The following is a 19,684-nucleotide window of genomic DNA, read 5'->3' as shown; positions in this document are numbered from 1 at the left end:
CTTCAGGTATTCAAGAACTTTTCTTGGAGCCGTATACATGAAAGTTGTCAAAACACAGTCCAGTTACTCAAGTCTAAACTGCTGCTTTAAACTCAGATTGTCAAAGTTTGATTAGTCTCAAAAGGTGGTCTGCAATCTTGACTGTACCAGGAGGGAAATATGTGTTGTATCAGTATATGAGATTGTAGTATAAAACAACATATTGTCTAACAGTAAAACCTTCTCTGTGCTTCCATTTGGCTAAACAGGCTCCACAAATTAGTGTTAAATCATAGTAAACATAGTATATGGCACTACTGGTTTGTCAAAGAAATTCCTTCAGCCAATAATGAATATTCTGTCATCTTTTACTCAGCCCTTACTATGGGTTTCTTCTGTTATACACAAAAGAAGATATTTTGAAAAATGCTGGAAACCTGTAACTATTAACTTCCATTGTATTTGTTTTCCTACTGTGGACATCGATTTTCAGATTTGTATCTTCTTCAGTCTTCAACAGAGGAAAGAACCTCGTAGGTTTAGAAGCACTTGAGAAGATAGTTGAGGGAGAACTGTCTCTTTAATTGAGTAAGGAGTCATTTAGAAAACTCACAGAAATGATGATCAGAGCTTCAGTTTGATTCACAGGATTTTATCTGAATTATTAACAATATACAAAAGCAATTCATCATCACAAAACAATTCAAAGAACAATTCATTACAAAACAATTATGAACACTTAATTATAAAACAATCAGTCTCTCTTATGACAGAACACCAGATTCATTTATGAGGTAGAAAATAGTTGAGCAGATCTTTGATGACATTTTAGAGGAGAAAACTGTGACAGCACTGGATTTCCTGAAGGAGTTTTATCATTAATTCAGTTCAATTCATCTTCATTTCTATAGCGCTTTTACAATGTGGATTGCGTCAAAGCAGCTTAACATAGAAGTAAATTGAAACTGGGTCAGTCCAGTTTTCACAGTTGGAGTTCAGTTCAGCGTGGTTTAATTGTCACTGCTAAAAGTCCAAACACTGAAGAGCAAATCCATGGATGCGCAGCTCCACAAGTCCCAACCAAGCAAGCCAGCGGCGACAGTGGCGAGGAACAAAACTTCACCAATTGACAAAAGTGAAGGAAAAAAACCTCGAGAGAAACCAGGCTCAGTTGGGTACGACCATTTCTCCTCTGGCCAAAGGTCTTGTGCAGAGCTGCGGTCACGGCACCATTAATTACCATTATTGTCATTAATTACTCACCTCATGTCCTAGGTTTATTTTCATTATAATTTCATTGTTTCATTATTATTATCATTTTAGTTAATATTGAGAACACAAATTAAAACATTTGAGATGAAATCTGAGAGCTCTCTGACCCTCAAACCGCACATTCAGAAGAGCTTAGTGCACTGTATGTGTGTTGCACTGCTGATGTTTAACCCTGAGGCCTGCGCGACTTCCTCTAATTTAAACAATACGTGGGCACATCTGAGGTAAACGTCAGCAGTGGACACACATACAGTTCAGGACAGAGCTCTCATGGTTTGATGATTTGATTTAATCTCAAATATTTTCATTTGTTTTCTGAAGATGAGGAAAGGTGTCAGGGGTTTGGAACAAAACTTCTTTAATGCAGAAAAAAAAACACAAAAATAATGAAACAGAAATAAGGACTTCAGAAGTGCTGTACTGCACTGTGTGTGTCGCACTGCTGATGTTTAACCCCGAGGCCTGCGCGACTTCCTCTCATTTAAACAAAGCGTGGGCACATCTGAGGTAAACGTCAGCAGTGCGACACACATACAGTGCAGGACAGAGCTCTCGTCAACACACGTCATGAACTGACACAGAAGAAAAGTAAGGTCTTAGAGGTTTGGATTGACATGAGGGAGTAATTAATAACTTTAACAGTCTTGTGAAATTTCTGGAAATGCTGCTCTCCTCTTTCTTGCTTCTTTAGTTTTTTCTAAAATGAAGAAAAACATTCAGAAATAACACAAAGTTATTTAAGCAGTGATATGAAGAGCTGTCAAATAAGACTTGTGACTCTAGAAGAGCAGAAGAGAAAACAACAGGAATAGCATGAAGCAAAGAAAGAAATGAAGATGTACTTTTGTGCTCGGTGTGTTCCTCTACCTCCTCTTGCCTTACAGCTCCACAGGATCTGGGGTCGTTGGATTGAACCATTGGTGCTTTTCTACCTGATGTAACTTTATTCGTTTAACTGGATCACGGACTAAACACTGGGAAATCAGGTCCTGGCATACTGAAAAGTGACACAGAGAATGTGAAATATGTCAGCATACTCAAGATTCATGAATTTGTTTAAATCTTACTACATCAAATTACAAAACATCCACAATTAAAAAACTTTTATATCTAAAGGAACCATTATATTTAATCCTTTTTTACTCGTGACTGACATATTTTATTGTCACTGAGGCTGAGATTGTGCAGAGGTGTCTGCTTACCTGTAGATAACCTGGATTCCATCCTAATGGAGCCAAACATTATTGATTGTCTGTCATAAAAAGCCATTCGTCCATGCATTATTTCATACAGCACGAGGCCTATCGTCCAGACGTATGCCGGGTAAGCATGGAATGTGCGACGCCTAAAAACCTCAGGTGGCGTGTAAAATCCAACTCCTGTAAGAGAGACGTTTTCAGAATTCAGTCATTTCATAAGACAATACTGTGACCAAAGAAACTAACACAAAATGCCAACTCACCTCGATATTGATTGCTATTGAAAGGCTTGTGGGTAATTGGCTGAGCACAACCAAAGTCGATCAATTTGAGCTCTGATCGGGGTTTAGTCACCAGGATGTTCTCTGTGTGTATATCCCCATGGAAAACTCCACGCTCAGCGCAGAACATTACAGCTTGGATGAACTGATGCATTAACCGGCGTGCTCGGTTTTCTTCAATCTCAAATATATCTGTGATGTACTCATACAAGGTCTGGCATGACTCTGCGTACTCCAGACTGAGAATGAAGTTCTTTTCATTCTCAACCCAGTCGTATAATTCGATGATGTTTGGACATTGTGGAGCATTCATCAACTTAAGCATCATTGCCACTTCCGCAAGCACAGGTGTGGAATGACCATCCTAGAAAAAAAACAGATTTCAAAGATATTACCAAAGAATGTTGAAAACCAGTAAGGTGGTCCAGACAGGTACGACACAAGTGAAGGATGAGTAAATGGTCAGCACATTTTCATTGTTGTGTGAATTATTCAACTTACAGTCTTGAGATAGTGGGCCTGTTTACGCTTGTTGATAAACTTCAGGGCAACCTGCGGAGAAAAAAACAACTAATTAAATTAAAGACAACAAATTATTAATAATAAATAATCAGGAGGAAAATGTTGACTGAATTTAAAAACTAGTTCTCTACCTTTTCACTTTTACGAAGTTTGTGAGATGCCACAAACACCTGGCCAAAAGCTCCTTGTCCAATCAAGTTTTCTACTTCAAAATGAGACAGATCAAATCCTGAAACACAGAAAAAAGCAGGGAGATTTACTTGGATTGTTTGGTATAAAACGGATCAAATAAATGACTAATAAATCCTTTAAATCTGGATCTAATGCAATAAGCTGAAAGCAGTAACTTCCATCAGAATTGCAGGAGTAAATTGGTTACTAATTTATAATAATTATGAATTACAGAAAATAGAAGGAAATGATGACTTACTACGAGGGGGCCCAGAAGCCTCTTTAGGCTCCTCAGGAGCCGGGCCTGGCAGACATACTGACTCAGGGTCAGTGGGTTCAGCAATTTCAGGCATAATTTCAACAGGCACTGCCTCAACGTCCGCTTCATACTCCAGCTCTGGCTCGGACTCTGGCCTGAGCTTGGGCTCATACTCTGGCGCTGACTTAGGCTCGGACTCGGGCTCGGGCTCGGGCTCGGGCTTGGGCTCTGACTCTGGCTCAGGCTCGGGCTTTGACTCTGGCTCTGGTGTAAGATGCTGGACTATATCTGTGTCACAGCACAGGAAAGGGCGCGTTGCAGCCTTCCATACTCTCTTAAAGAAAGCAGAGACTCTTTTCCTTTTCCTTCTCTTCTCGGGTTTTTCTAAAATGAAGAAAACAATCAGAAACATCTCCATGAACGGAGCTGCAGCTACTAAATAATAAACAACCAACAGTACAACAAATGACACTGTCAGATTTACAAGCTAAAAACAACAAAGCATAAAAATAACAGATGGCAGAAATAAAATGAACCAAATTCAGGGTAACTCACCATCAGTCCCATCAATTTTAGAGGGGTCTTGAACAGACAGAGGCGACTCAGGACAAGCCAAATCTGCATCCGTCATTTTCTTAATATTGGTGAGGCCATGGACATTGATTGGCTGAGGATCTTCCCAGATCTGGCCTGGCAGACACACCAGCTCAGTGTCAACATGACCTGTGAGGGCCGTTGAGGACTCAGGACGGGCCGGATCTGCTGTTTGCTTGATCCTGGAGGGGCCTGGAACACTCAACGGCTGAGGATCATCACAGATCTGAACTGGCGGACGCATCTGCTCAGGATCAACATGATCTGCGACGGTCGTTGACTTGATCCTGGATGGTCCTGGAACAGCCAACGACTCCAGACGGTCGCAGACCTGGACTGGCAGACACACCAGCTCAGTGTCAACATGACCTGTGAGGGCCGTTGAGGACTCAGGACAGGCCGGATCTGCATTCGGCACATCTGCAGTTTGCTTGATGCTGGAGGGGGCCGGAACACTCAACGGCTGAGGATCTTCACAGACCTGGCCTGGCTGCCACACAGGCTCAAGGTCTGCATGTGCTGTGACTGTCCTGGAGGGACCTGGAACAGGCAGATGCTCGAAATCGTTGATATCCGACTGTGGTTCAAAGGGAACCACTCTTTTCCGGTCACAGCAAAGGAAAGGGCGCTTTGCAGCCTTCCATGCTCTCTTAAAGAAAGCAGAGGCTTTATTCCCTTTCCTCCCTTTCTCTGGGTTTTCTAAAGTAAAGAAAATGAACAGGGAAATATTACAAAAACTCTTTAACCACAGGTTTAAAATAGACAAACTGCTGAAAATTTGAAATATAAAGACAATCACACAAAAGAAACAACAATAGCAATTGTACAATTATAATAGAAAATGTTTGAAAACTAAAATAAATTATGTGGAACTGCAAATCATTAATATGATGTAAAATGACAAACACAAACTGACAAATAGTCGGTAAGTCCATATTAGACACCAGGAAAAATCCTGTAAGCAACTATTTAGCAAAAATAAACATTTCACTCCTGCTCACACAAAATGCAAACTATTATAATAACTGATTTTGAGTCAATATTCTGAGTTTTACCAGTTATAGTTTGAGCTATTTAACAATCACCATCACAATGTTTAATCAAATTTATGTGGCCTTTTATTTTTTTTGTCAGTACATCTACATTCTTCCTCAAGCACCACTTCTCCACCACAAACAAACTAATGAAACTAAATCAACAATTTTTAGCTTTCCATTAGCAATCGTCAAACTCAAAGAGAACAATTTCTCTCGCTGTGAAGCTTCAGTTAAGAAATCTGTGAGTAAATTATAACTTTAAACATTTAACAATCGGTCTTAGAAATACAAATGAAAAAAGAAGTCTTGCTCCAGAACTTCAGTTACAGGAACAGAGCTCTAGACATTTATCAATTCATCCGTGCTTGAACAAATAAAGACTTGAATATAATATTCTCACTTAGTTTGCTAAAATATACAAATATTCCTCCACACCATCAAAAATAAGAAAATTGCTGTGCAAGTTTACACATAGGATTTAAATTAAAGTATTATTAAAATGTTTTTATTTTTATTTTTTATCAGAAACATTAACAAAGCACAATTTTTGTTCAGTGGAAAAGAGAAAGTTAAAAGCCAGAATGTAAATACATAAAATAACAGCAGGGCTCAATCACAAAGTCATAAAATATACAAAATAAGAACTGCACAAAGCAATTACAAACACGAGAGGTTGAATATTTGCCTCTTAAGTCTGTAAGTCGCCTTATATGACGATATATTAGTATTATTATTATACTTTTTAATAAATAATACATGGAAACACACTGTTTTTGTAAACTCTCATCTCACCTGTTGGGCTTCTCATCATGGTAGGAGGTGTAGGAGAAGCCATCGTGTCACTCTGATGATTATCGTTGACAAATACAGGCTTAATCAAATTAAGTCGAGTAAATAATGCAGCTGACATGTTATTTGCCATTTGAGATGCAAAACAAGTCGCTAAAGTCATTAAATCACTGTTCACTGTACTAGTTCGTTTGTCACTCTGAGGAAATTCTGAACTGCATTCTTTTCTATGATGTAACGGCATTCTATTTATGTCATCATCGGTGAGGTGAGATGTGCGGGTTGATACAAGATGGCGCTCTGATCGGTTAAGTTTTGTTGAGCTCCACAACTCAGTTGCTGTTTTTTTTTTTCAGAAAATAAAAATTTATAGCAGATAATGTATGACATATACAGTACCACGATGAAAGCTTCAGCAATTACTGTCGACTTCTATCAGTATAAACGGCAGCTGTACGAGCAGCACCAGTGAAGATACATTCATTATCTTACATCAAAGTACACAAGCATGGATTAAATGTATTTATCAATAAATTTACAAACATGTATTAAAGTTTTATGTCACAGTCAATAATAAGTGGACATTTGTGTTTCACATGTAAAAGGTTGAATACGAAATATGAAGGGTTGGGCTAAAATAGTCAATAAATTTTTAGTCTACAAGAGAAAGAAAAAATGTTTTATGAATTATTAGGCAAATAACAAACTGGACCGCACAAATAACCTCACTAGAAATTGGCCATCTGAGTAATAAAACAAAAACAACAGTAAAAATTATAATAATGTCCTTCCCTTTTTTATGCTTGTCTTGTAAATGAGTCAAATTCACTAGTAATGACAATCATTATATTATCGCTAAAATATGATCATTATCAGTGGATTTGATTTATTATATAAAACTCTATTTAAAACGTGTTGATTTATGGACTGCTTTTGGTGCTGGATACTTTTTATTCATGGTTTTGTGTTAAACAACAGCTGCTATTTGATATAAATTAACATTTTAATTTGATCATAGTGTAAGTGTACTAAAAAATAAAAACGAATTAAGTGAAATTAAATAATAATAAAACGAAAAAAAAAATACTTAAAGAAACAAAAGTAAAAACAACGAATGAAGAGAAAATGCTTATTAGCCTAAAGATCGTGTAGTTGAAAAGGACTAGTTGGCTTTTTTTTTTTTTTTTTTTTTTTTTTTTTGGCAGATGAAGGAAAGTCAGAACACATGTCTAATGCTTATAGTAAATGTGTCTTGATTTATTTTGCACTTCACGTGTGTTTGGCTGTAAAAGCGCAACTATAGGTGTTCTCTAAACAGGCGCATGCAGGTCAGATTATCCCCAGTTCGTCATTTATTTCATTTAAATTCATTTTGTGTTAAAAAAAAAAACAAAAAAAAAAAAACATTAATTAGACCTGTCCAGTGTCGTCTGGAGTGTGTCCCAGACCGCAATCTGAAAATGGTTTGAGCGACTGGATTAATATCAGATCAGAATAAAGCGAATGAAGTAAGCAGGGGACCCAGGCTATGATTGAATATATTATAGGCTATATGAAATATTAAACATACTAGATTTTTGATTTAATGCATTAATTCTGTTGTATTTTTATTAATTGTATTTGTAAATAGATATTGTTCAGTTACTTCAATATTTTCAGACATTTGTTGTTGTTTTTTATCATTAAGGATTTATCACTGTTTCGTATTGAGTTGAGGAAATGAATATTATCTTCATATACAATACATTTCTTCACATACAATAAATTATAGTACTCTGAGTAATTTTCTCACAACAAACTTTATTTTTGTGTACTTTATCATGAGGTTCTACAAGTCAAGTTGTAAACAATGCATAGAAAAATGGTGAAAAATATTAATTGAAGTAGTTATTATTTTTTACGTAGAAAGTAACATTAAATAAAATAAATGCTTTACATTCTTATTGGGGAGATTTTTCATTTCTAGAGCAAAAAAACTGGAAATATTTGCAGTCTTTGGTGTATTAGTGTTGGCAAAGACCCACTTTTTAAATTGTAATATCAATCTGGGAAAAAATACACACCACAAGCAAATTATTTTTGATTTCACCTAAGAGAGCTCATATTGTAAATTCTATGCAGATTAACTGATATTTTGATTTCCAAAAAATGTGTTTGTAATTATTACAGAACTTATAAATAATTGATAAACTGTTATTGTGTTACTGTTATTGTCTTTGGTAGCACTTTCAGATAGATAATACGTGTACAGTAGACCTATACAGCACTAAAATATGTTACAAATAATAATTGCGCTATATATTATACATTTTATTTTAACATTTTTACTTTAAAGTTTTTTTTTATTTTGCCAAAAAACATTGCTAAAAAATTGTCCCAGATTGGTACAATAATACATAAAATAAGATCAAGCTGTAAATACCATAAAATAATGCTCTTATATTACACTAACAAACAATTATTTCAGTGTTTGATTTTATCAAAATTAGTGTCAATTTACACCACATTGATTTATGCCATAAAACTTGGTAATTTTCAGGAATCGCTTTAATAATCAATAACCTTACTGGCGTTTCTGATGTTGCTACTTGCTGGAAAGTGCTGGTCTCCGTACCTGCCACTTCACCCAATCTAACAGCAGGGGGCACTGTCTGGTCTGGAAGTGCAGGTCTGTGCGCGCAGGTCTGAGCGTGCAGTTGGGTCTCCGGGCCTGCAGGATTTACCCCTTTAAAATAGTGCTGCTGGATGTGCTTTTCCCTTGTTTGCTAGTGTTATTCAGGTCCTGCAGTGGCCATCAGTGGAGTCAATGGCTGCATTAGAATGAAGGAATCTTCTATTAACAACATTGCCAGATTCTGATCTCCATACTTTAGTGGTCCATCCTGATAAAAACACTGCTGTGTGGTCTGGAAAAGAGATATACTTGAACTAATTGAATTTTAAATCAGAGAACAGCAGAAGTTCTCACCTTTAAAAAAACATTCAGTCATGATGTAAATTTGTTCATGCTGCTGTGAAAGGACATTTTATTTCACACTTCTCAAAGAGTCTCAGAGAAATCATTTGTAGGTTCATGCTTTTAAGATCCTGCTCTGATGGGTTAGATGGCCGAGTCTGTTGTGACTGATTGATAAATTCATCTGGGTTTCTGCACATATATAAATATATTATACAACCTGTCTGTTGACTCAATAAATGTTGTCACAACTGAAATGTTTCTTTTTCATAAGTTTTAAAATATATGCAAAAGAAATTGCTGATTTGAAAGGCCAGCAGACTATGACTTGCAATTATAATAATTAAGGGTGTCCAAACTTCTGCATAAAACTGTATATATATATATATATATATATATATATATATATATATATATATATATATATATATATATATATATATATATATATATATATATATATATATATGTGTGCGTATGTGTAGCAACTACTCTTTGTGAAAAGTTTCCTGCTGCATTCCTTTCTTAATGAGAGAAAAACTGTTGTTTTAGCTTATAGTCATTACAGTTAAAGTAGAACATAATTACACAGAGATGATTGTCAGTGAAAGCGTATTTATTCAGGCAAAACAAATTAGACATCTCATTAAAACGCTTCATTATGTAGCCCGATGATATTAAAGGCGATATAGAACTGCTCAGGAAAACACTAGGCTAGTCACAGCAACAATTTGTACACAAATATTCATTTACAACTAATTAATTTGGTAGAACATGTTCAATATAACAAATCAATATACAGAAACACGTTACATAAAAATACTCTGCTACATGCAAACTGTAGACTTTTCTCCTCATAGATCATCTTTGATTTAAAGAAATGTTGACTTGGAGAAAGAAACCCACACAGATGACGCAAAGACCGGCAATAAGGAAAATCATGCATTTGTTCAGAACAGAAGACATCAGGAAGAAATGCATTATGTAACCTTAAACAACAGCAGCTAGCTACCTAAAAATCTGACAAAGCTACATACTGAACACAGATGATATGTTTACACTTCCATCCTTTCATCATGTCAAACTTCAGCATCTTTATTTCATAGCCGAAACCAATTTTATGACGTCTCGCAAAATATTACAATTGATCAGTGAGCTTGAAAATCATTTTCTCTCCCCATATGAAGGGCGACTCTTGTTCTATCATAATGGAGTACAACAATAAACACTTATACTGTGAAGAATTGTGTGTGTGTGTGTGTGTGTGTGTTACAATACATTTGGCTTGAGGATGAGTAAGTTCATCATGAAGACATTCATTCACCTCGGTACCAAAATAAACCATCAAAAATACCATCAATCCACCTAAAGTGATCACCTTCTCTAGCAGCGGGAAATCTCAAAACTAAATCATTGATAGTTATCTTATATTAATATAGTTTATATAACACCTGAAACATTGTATAAAATATAGAAGTATGTTCTTTATTTTAAAGATATTGTTGATTCATCTAAGATATTTAAAGTAATGATGTTTCCTTCCACATTATCAGATTCTCCTTGTTATTGGCACATGGGCGTTCTGCAGATGTCGAGGGTTTTCACCATGCCAGCGGTGAGGCGATTCGTGGGCTTTTGGGGTTTTCTGTTCCTTGTGTTTCACTCAGTGCTCTCTATTGAACAGAAACACAGCAAACGCTCACTTCAGGTGTCCTCCTCGCACGTGTGGCAAAAAAGTCAGGATTTAATAAGAACTCACCTCAAATTTGGAAATGAACTCAGCGAAGATGCCGAAGAAGGTCTCTGTGGTTGTGACCTTACTGTCCTCTCCAAAGTAAGAGGCCACTTTATGAAACTCGTCCATCGCTCTTTGCTGCAAGGAGTCGAGGGATTGAACCGCTGGATGACAGTTTTCCAGAAAGCTCTAATAGAAAGGTCAAGGCCAGTTTCCATATGTTTTTTACAGCATACAGTCTTAAAAATAAATGCTTCAGACAGGGGTTTGTAGTAATGTAAATTAATTTTGCAATACAAGTTTTACTCTAAAGAACTTTCTGTGCAATGGAAGGATTCCACAGCTTTTAAAGCATTCGTCATGGAGCCATCAGTGCCAATGAATCTTTTTTCAAGAGTTCACATTTAGATAACGCTAGATGGTGTTAGCAAGGTTTGGCATGCTGTCCCAGAAGAGAACCCTGAGCTCGGAGATAGATGAGCCCTAGATTGGGTAGTTCTAGAGAGCTCCCCCCGATTTATTAAGCCTAGTCCTTGATTAATATTGACAGCTGTGGTGGTGGATTTTGGATGAACCTGATTGGGGTGTACAGGCCCTTGATAATATCTCGGGGGGCCCTATAAATGTATAGGCCTTAGAATCTTCCAAACCTGCTCCCCTAGCCGTGCCCCTGTAGAGAGATCATGTTTTCATCTTCGATTGGTCTCATGCAGTCACATGATGCAATTTCGCAAGTCACAGTGCACCAAGCTTGAACTTTGCAATGCAGCGAACTGTGAAACTTGTCGCACAAGCTTGTTTCCAGTCTGACGCATTCGCGTGTGTATGAATGGAAGATAATGGGGAGAAAAGTCCTATATGACCGCAGCTTTAGGCTGGATATTTACAGTATGTTAAATTTAGAATAATCTAATTGGCTAGCTAATGATTACTGATAGGGACCAGCTGCAGTCAATCATATCACATGCTCCTCTGTAAATTAGTTTAAACAAACTTCACTTAAAGGGATTTGCTGTTCCAGCACATACAGTGAGTGTTCACACACTTTGCTTAAACAGATTCACTCAAACCTGAAAATTCTTTCATCATTTACTCACCCTTCACTTGAAAATTTTTCATACGCCATAGATCATGTCAATTGTTACTGGTTTCTAATATTCTACAAAATATATTTTTTGTGTGTCTGTGTGAGAGAATAAAGAAACGCAGAAAGGTTTGCACCCACTTGAGGGTGAGTAAATAATGAGTACATTTTCAGTTTTGTGTGAACCATACCTTCAAATACTTTAATTTTTTTACATTTCTAATAATCGTTTGTGAAATGTAAAGTTTCTATGGATGTCAAAGTTCTTCACTGATTCCAATATAGAATCTTTATTTATAAGAGTGTAGTTCACACAAAAATGAAACAGATGCTACTGCATCCCTGATGATGCTAATGTGTATGCTAGGGCTGCACGATATTGGACAGAATCTGACATTGCGATGTTTTCTTTTTCTGCAATGAATATTGTAATACATACACAATTTCCCCGGATGACTGGAACACTGCTATTTAGAAGGAATGTATTACTGTAGAAAGGCTGGCATGATTCTGTAGGGAAGTGAATCATGCATAAAAGCAAGTAAACAAATTGCAAGCAAATACATCCATATCATATAAGCTAAGATAAAAGTGAAATAAACTGTTCACAGAAATAAACTGTGTACATTGTGTAACTGTGTAATTAAAACAATAAAATAGAAAATAACACTGCAAACTCTTTACTGACATAACTAATTCAATAAAAGTTATTAAACAAAATATATTGAGCTAAATTGTGCAAATGAAAAACGTTCACTCCATTTTGGTTAAAGTCAGCAATAACTACACTCATGTGTTTCTCATGGTCAACTATAATCATAACTCAACATTGCCGATCCTGTGATGTGACTACTGCAGATGTGCACATTGTGATATTGATGCTGAAACGATATCTTGTGCAGCCCTAGTGCATGTTCTTCTTTATCTTGCTCGTGCTCCATTACATAACAGCAGTGTATAGCAGTGATGGATGCTTTTGAAGCGCTCCGAAAACTTAATGAATCTTTTGTTTCGAATCATTGATTAGGAGCGCATATCAAATTGCAACATGATTTGAGTAAACAAGACTTTGTTACATCATAACTGTTAAGAAACACTATTTAAAATACACAGCGTACTGATGCTTATGAATTTGTGGTTTTTGGTTATTTATATAATGGCAGTCAATGGTTACCGGATTTTTAGATTAAAAAATAAACATTAAAACAAGCCCAAATCAACAGCCAGAGATGTACTGAACTATACTTGTTTTGAACATTGATTGCAAATATTGTTTAATTAATTGCACAGCCAGACTGCTTCATTAGCCTTGATTATATTATTAAGAGCTACAGAGATTGATTTGTTCTTGTTTGAATGTTCATTTTTACATACATTATACAAAATCACTAGGATCACAGATTCAGCTCAAAATCTACAATCTACAAGGTGAGTGTGAGTACATGTAATTTTGTCATTTTTGGGTGAACTATTAATAATAATAGTTGGGATAACTATTATAATGCTGGTCACTTTTCAGTGTCATTAAATGAACAAGCCTGAGCAAGACTTTAAAAAGAGAAGTCTCCTTTTATGATCTAAAAAAAGACTATAGAGCACTGAAAGAAAAGCAGGGTGCATGAGTATGACAGAACTTAAATTTTTGGGTAAACTAGCCCTATAGGATTGTAGCTGACCTTAACTGTTTGAATAATTAGCTTTCAATTTTGTCTTTATTACAAAGGGTGTCTGCAAGGTCTTAAACGTTTTAAAATTGACTGAAATATTGTCTTGTAGGTCTTAAATCTTTTTTAAACAAGTCTTAATTTTCCTTTGTTCATGTATGGTCAATCTGGCCAACACCCATCCAATAAATAAATTATAAAACTTTAAACTTTTTTTTAAGAATGTAAATTTTAACTTTATTTACCATAATGGTTTTATTCTTTTCCTTACAGTAACATTTGTTTCAAAGTTCTCCATGTATTTACTGCTGAGGATGCTGACCTGGACAGAATGTCGTGCATACACTTATTATAGTCTTTAAAACATTTATTTTTGATTTTTAAGAAAGGTTATGTTGAAAAAGTGTATGTATACAACTACAGCTTGCTTGTTTTGACACAATATGTAAAACATTTTACTCAGAAATAACAAAAATATAAAAATTTTAAATGATTAAATTATTATTGTACTATTAAATTAAAAGGATTGATGGGGCAACTATAAATCTTTTCCAACTAGGTCATTTGAAAAACTCCTTAGCGTTTAGCCCTGTTTGAGTCTAAAATGTCATTCATAATGACTTTAAAAGTCTTAAATTGAACATGCTGAAAGCTGCAGAAACCCTGATTACACTGAAGAAGCTGTGGGTTTAAGGATACACTCATGACGGCTGCGAATCGATCCTCTGCTGTAGCTGGGATTTTCACACAGGCGGTTCTTATGTCCTGGATGGTGGAGTGAACGTCACTGAGATCAGCAGTAATGGTCCTCTGATTGACTGCAATTACAGTGAACAGACAAACACACAAATCAATCATTGATCAACCTTTAATTAATTGACAGCATATTTTTCTCCAAAAGTTTGGGGTCAGTAAGTTTATTTTGGATCACATTTTATCAAACTTTTTCATTTGTTTCCTATCTATTCAGCTTATTTAGATTTTGATGCAGAACATTTTACACACATACACACATAGTTTTTCTGTATTATATATCGATATGCATTTAAGTTCGCGAAGTAAGAATGGGTTTTAACCACAGCGGTTCGACTGTAGTTCTGCCGAATGACTAAAAAGTTATCAGCATGATGGTAAAAAACTGAACATTCTAGTCAAACCATTCTTCTGCAATCTCATACCAAAAAACAGAAATAAGGGCAGTGTTAATAGCTTAAATGTGGGAGAGCGTGGATATTATGTCATTGTATTGTATTTTAATATGGGGCAATTAAGTGTTGATGTTAAATCAAAAGTAATTTACAAATACTTGAAAATGAGATGATTTAATGACAGTAATTCTTTGGTTACAACTGAATTGATTACAAAATAATTGTGTAAAATGATAAAAACATAAATGTAAAATTGAAGTTAACTATAAAAGAGAGAGACGGCGAGAGAGACAAAGTATAAGTAGGCCTCAAAAAGGCAGAGAAGATCAGGAGAAGAGCAGAGCAGGAGAGAAGCAGACCAGGAAAAAGAAACAGAGCAGAGTTTCCCAGCTATTTTGTACCTTTCTTGACCATGTGACTAAAGCCCAAATGATGAGACATTCAAACTGATCAATCAACATGTGACCACATCGTAAAACCCCCAAAGTCCACACACCAGGCCCTCATCTAATCAGTATCTGCCTTTGGATTTAGTGTGAGCCTTCTTTGGTGGAAAAGACATATAAACAAATGCATATGATAATTTTCATTCCTACGACGAGATAACTGTTTTGGGTAGAATTCCTCATTTTGCATTGATTGGGATGATTTTGTACAAGAGTGCATCTGCAAAATAACAGACAAAAGTTCAATAAATTAAAGCACAGATGAAAAAAAAAAAAAAAAAACAGTGACGCTTTTAAACTAGTTTGGAGCTGCTTTAGCTCAGTTTTAAATAAAACAGTTGTTTTGTCCCAAGTAATTGTGCCCAGATGTCCCTTTTTTCCCCTTATTTCGACCCTACTGTAAGAACGGTCCAGTCAAAGATATAAAAAAATAAAATTCAAATAGTATCCATTATTAGCGTGCAGAAAGTAAAGGCGGATAAGTGATAGGCGGAATCATGCAGAATGGACTCATAATTGAACCCCCACACAATCCTGTCTTCCCTAAACCGAGACAGCTTCTGACCAAATTATATAGCCTACACACAGAGTTATCAAAATGTCCATCGCTGCGGAGTATCTGTCTCTAGAAAATACATGATAGAAGTCTAACCTAACCTAATCTTCTAGAATTGATAAATTCAAGACCAAACAGGAAATTTGAAGCATGGATTTTAAAGATATTTGTAAAGATAGTTTAAAGTTTAGTTTTTAAAGATAACCCTATTTAAAGTATTTATTTCAAAGCAGTCATTTAGGAAGTAGGCTATTGCAAATGTTTGTTTAAGGATTTTGCCAGCCTGTTTAAAATGTGAACTTTGTTATGTGATTAATTTTGTATGCTTGTACACCTACTTTAGTAAAATAGAACACATAATTATCAAATATAAACCAAATTGTGAAAAATATGATAATGGCGTGTACAGACGCTGATCTGGGATCAGTTTATTGTTCGGAGCGCGTCTGTCAGTCAACGCTTATACATGCATTCACTGGTTCAGAGGTTGCATATGAAAGGCGACGATCGACGCACAGATTTAATGTAAAGAAAGTGGGATAGAATGGTAAAATATGGGAGAATTTCGCCAAAAACGGGAGGGTTTACATGAGTGAAGTGAACAGGAAGTGTTTGTGGAGAAACAGTTTTGCGAGGGAATGCAAAACATCATTGCGAGAAAACGCAAAACATTTTTGCAAAGGGAACGCAAAACTTTGCGTGAGAACGCAAAAACTTAGAAATATATTCCTCCCACCTATTTTTTTCTTTCATCCATTATTTTTTTTTTACCCAGCCAATTTTTTTCTTCTTCACTACTTCCTTCCCGGGGTTCCGTACAATCGTGTATAAAACTAAATAAAATAAATTTATAGGATTTTTAAAATGTATAAAAAGGATTTTAGTTCAAGAGTAGCCTCCAAGGTTTGAAATCACACATTGCACTCATACTGCCAAGGAGATTGTAACCATTATTAATCACACACACACAAAGTAATCTCCATACATCAGAATAAAACAAAATATACTGTAATATAAGCACACAAACAAAAAAATAAATGAAAGTTATATGCAGCCTACAGTGTTGATTGGTCATCTGAGATGTGTGAAATTCCTCCTTTGTTAGTCAAGTTCTAGTACTGACTAGACTGTCAGTTGCTGTAATAAATGTATCAAATGTTCCACAGATTCATATATGATATTTATGGTATTATGTCCTTGACTAATTTTGACAATTGAACAGACTATTGTGCATGTGATGACTTATACAATGAAATAATGCAGATATATTTTGGAGCGAACAACCATTAAACTAAGAATCAACAATCAGTTTAGATCAACTAAAAAATAAAAATATAAATAAATATATATAAATGTTAACAAAAGTCTCTTTTTCAAACTTTTAAATGTCGTTAGAAGATCAAGGTCCGATAATTCAAAAGCAAAAACATGAATCACAAAATACGAAAAACTGCTCATTTATTTTTTACAGCGCAGCTCCATGTCACAAAAATACATTTAGTCGTTTGGCAGACGCTTCTGTCCAAAGTATCAATAAAATAGTTGTCAAATCTGGTGACAAGAATCCCCACATGGGAACTGCAACACTTGCCAGTACAGTAAGTGACATTATAATTTACTAATGATTTTTCTAAATGCTGTTTGTTTAACCTTTCGAAAATGTTATACTGCTCAACATTAAGCTAGAATGATTTCTGAAGGTTCATGTGAGCTTTAGTAAAACAGTAACTGTGGAAAGTTAGCTTTGTCATCTTAGAAATAAACAACACTTTAAATTATATACAAAAGCAGAATACTTATTTGAACTCTAATCATAGTTTCTGCAGTTTTTTTTCCTTTTTTATTTTTAATTCTTGCTGACCCCAATCTTTTAATTGAATAGTAAATACAAATATCTAACAGGAAGTTGTTTTGGCACAATACTCTACCTTTGGCAGCTAATGGCACTGTTATGAGGTCCCTGGAAAAGCCGAGGAGTTCTGGGAAGTGTTGGCAGAGTGATTTGGCAAGGATATGGAGGAAAGTTGACTTTCCATCAACTGTTTTAGTTGTGTTTAGCTGTAGGGAATTTTAGTTCATAATTAAAGAAAGCAATAAAACAACATGAACAACATTGAATGAAAAACACAGTAATGTTTTGTCTGAAATCACTGCAAAACTTACCTCTGTTAGGAAGTTAATTTTGAATCCTGTTGTTTTATTGGTCTTGGGCTGACCATTATTCAGATAATTTCCCATTGCTAAAACAAACTGGAAACCATACATAATGTAAGAATCAGTTTTGAGTAACTTAACACACAGATGAAAATCAATGCATAGACAATTACATTTTTCTTAAGCATGTATATTATTTGAAAAAATAAGTTATTCTGCAATATAAATATATAAAACAAATACATTACTCTGCTTCTCAGAATTAATCTATGCAGAACTACTAACTTTATGTACAGAGTTTAACGTAGTGTTTAACCTAAAAATTAAAATGCAATCTCTTTGCAGCAAAAAGTAATTTAATTGGAGTAAGTAGTCATTTTTGTTGGGAAAAAGAAATTACGGGCGAAACAGTGGCGCAGTAGGTAGTGCTGTTGCCTTACAGCAGGAAGGTCGCTGGTTCGAACCTCGGCTCAGTTGGTGTTTCTGTGAGGAGTTTGCATGTTCTTTCTGCAATCGCGTGGGTTTCCTCCGGGTGCTCCGGTTTCCCCCACAGTCCAAAGACATGCGGTAAAGGTGAATTAGGTAGGCTAAATTGTCCGTAGTCTATGAGTGTGTTTATGTGTGTGTGGATGTTTCCCAGAGATGGGTTGCGACTGGAAGGGCATCCGCTGCGTAAAAAACGTGCTGGATAAGTTGGCGGTTCATTCTGCTGTGGCGACCCCGGATTAATAAAGGGACTAAGCCGACAAGAAAATGAATGAATGAATGAAAAAGGAATTACAAAGGAATTTTTAAAACATATTTTTGTCTCTTTTTTTTATTTCATTAAACAATTGTATATGTATGGCTTAAAGATGATATATTAACTGAACTTCGAGTGTGATGTTTTGCATACTAAAGACGCATTTTTGCAGAAGTAGATGAAGCTGCTGGAAATGCAAAGGCCTGAGTGTCTAAAATTAACTTGAGCTCTGCAGCGAAACGTCCTGTGAGCACAGAATTTGCAGTTGAGTAGTTTTGTGCTTTTTGACGTTGTGCAAAGAATTTGTAGAAAAAGAGGATGTATGTATGGGTGCAGCCAATGGAGGACTGGAGAATGATTGACAAGTGATGAATTTCACTAAACTCCACCAGTTAATATCAGCTGCCTGTATAAGTTGTAGTCAGGAAATGAAAACTGTGCACACCTCCTGAATGTAACTTTTACATTGCATTAAGGATAACAGAATTATTCATTTGTATCCAATAAATTGCTAATATGTTAAACCTTGAAGAAAAACCTCTCCTGACCTTTTTTATTGAACACGCATAGAATTGATTAATTATTTCAACACTTTGTAACTAATTACACCAAACCCTGCTAAGAACAGTATTTGAATTGAGATAACCAATGTTTAAAAACAAGCAGCTCAGAAACACCAACTTTGCAGAAGGTCCAAATGTTTTGTAACATTATTTATGAGTCATTATTAATAATTGCATATCTGCTGAATTAATAATTTTACCTCAAGGATCTTGGCCAACCTCTTGCTGTTTTTGAGCTCTAATGAGGCTTTGTATATGCATTCATACGCAGCTCTCATTTCTTCTGTTTTCTCCTGCACAGTGGTCTTAAAAAGAAGACTCCTCAGTCTGGTTTTATACTCAGGAACTAGTAGCATCTGTAGAGCAAGCGCAAAAAAAGCATTAATGTTTACATTACATTATTACATTAATAATTTGCAATTGGAAATTCTCCGCAAACTAAACAGCGTCCAGCAGCAAATCTAGTTCCTTCCTTTTAGCATTGCACTATTTTTGCTAAGCACCCTCAGGAAAGGGATCCAAAAATGTAGGTA

At 35.5% G+C, this 19,684-nt stretch overlaps 2 protein-coding genes across 6 annotated transcripts in view; both read right to left on the bottom strand.

The window, feature by feature from the left end:
- Positions 1-615: 615 nt before the first annotated feature.
- Positions 616-7,476, bottom strand: LOC137490436 (uncharacterized). Of its 5 annotated transcripts, none has more exons than XR_015504025.1 (10): positions 6,107-7,476; positions 4,239-4,976; positions 3,684-4,067; positions 3,385-3,482; positions 3,233-3,283; positions 2,714-3,095; positions 2,454-2,630; positions 2,094-2,248; positions 1,787-1,948; positions 616-1,693 (listed from the first exon to the last, which is right to left on the bottom strand). XR_015504025.1 is itself a non-coding variant. In XM_087276145.1 (9 exons), the coding sequence occupies exons 1-8, from the start codon at positions 6,345-6,347 to the stop codon at positions 2,130-2,132; spliced, it is 2,190 nt and encodes a 729-aa protein (XP_087132271.1). In that variant the 5' UTR covers positions 6,348-7,476; the 3' UTR covers positions 616-1,948; positions 2,094-2,129. The 5 variants fall into 5 exon arrangements, 2 of the variants coding, with proteins under 2 accessions (XP_087132271.1, XP_087132272.1); XR_015504024.1 differs by having other exon boundaries at positions 1,797-1,948; XR_015504026.1 differs by having other exon boundaries at positions 1,797-1,948; positions 2,119-2,248.
- A 2,181-nt stretch (positions 7,477-9,657) lies between these two features.
- grid2ipb (glutamate receptor, ionotropic, delta 2 (Grid2) interacting protein, b) overlaps positions 9,658-19,684 on the bottom strand; it is a 78,673-nt gene continuing 68,646 nt past the window's right edge. Inside the window, 6 exon segments of the mRNA NM_001430838.2 lie at positions 9,658-10,732; positions 10,819-10,983; positions 14,242-14,360; positions 17,621-17,750; positions 17,856-17,942; positions 19,352-19,507. Of these exon segments, the coding sequence (NP_001417767.2) occupies positions 10,661-10,732; positions 10,819-10,983; positions 14,242-14,360; positions 17,621-17,750; positions 17,856-17,942; positions 19,352-19,507 (729 nt within the window). The 3' untranslated portion in view covers positions 9,658-10,660.

Source organism: Danio rerio, chromosome 12 (assembly GCF_052040795.2).
Source record: "Danio rerio strain M-AB ecotype USA chromosome 12, GRCz13ab, whole genome shotgun sequence".
NCBI classification, from domain to species: domain Eukaryota; kingdom Metazoa; phylum Chordata; class Actinopteri; order Cypriniformes; family Danionidae; genus Danio; species Danio rerio.
Note: the sequence above shows the minus strand (reverse complement) of the source record. Positions and strands in the feature narration are given on the sequence as shown.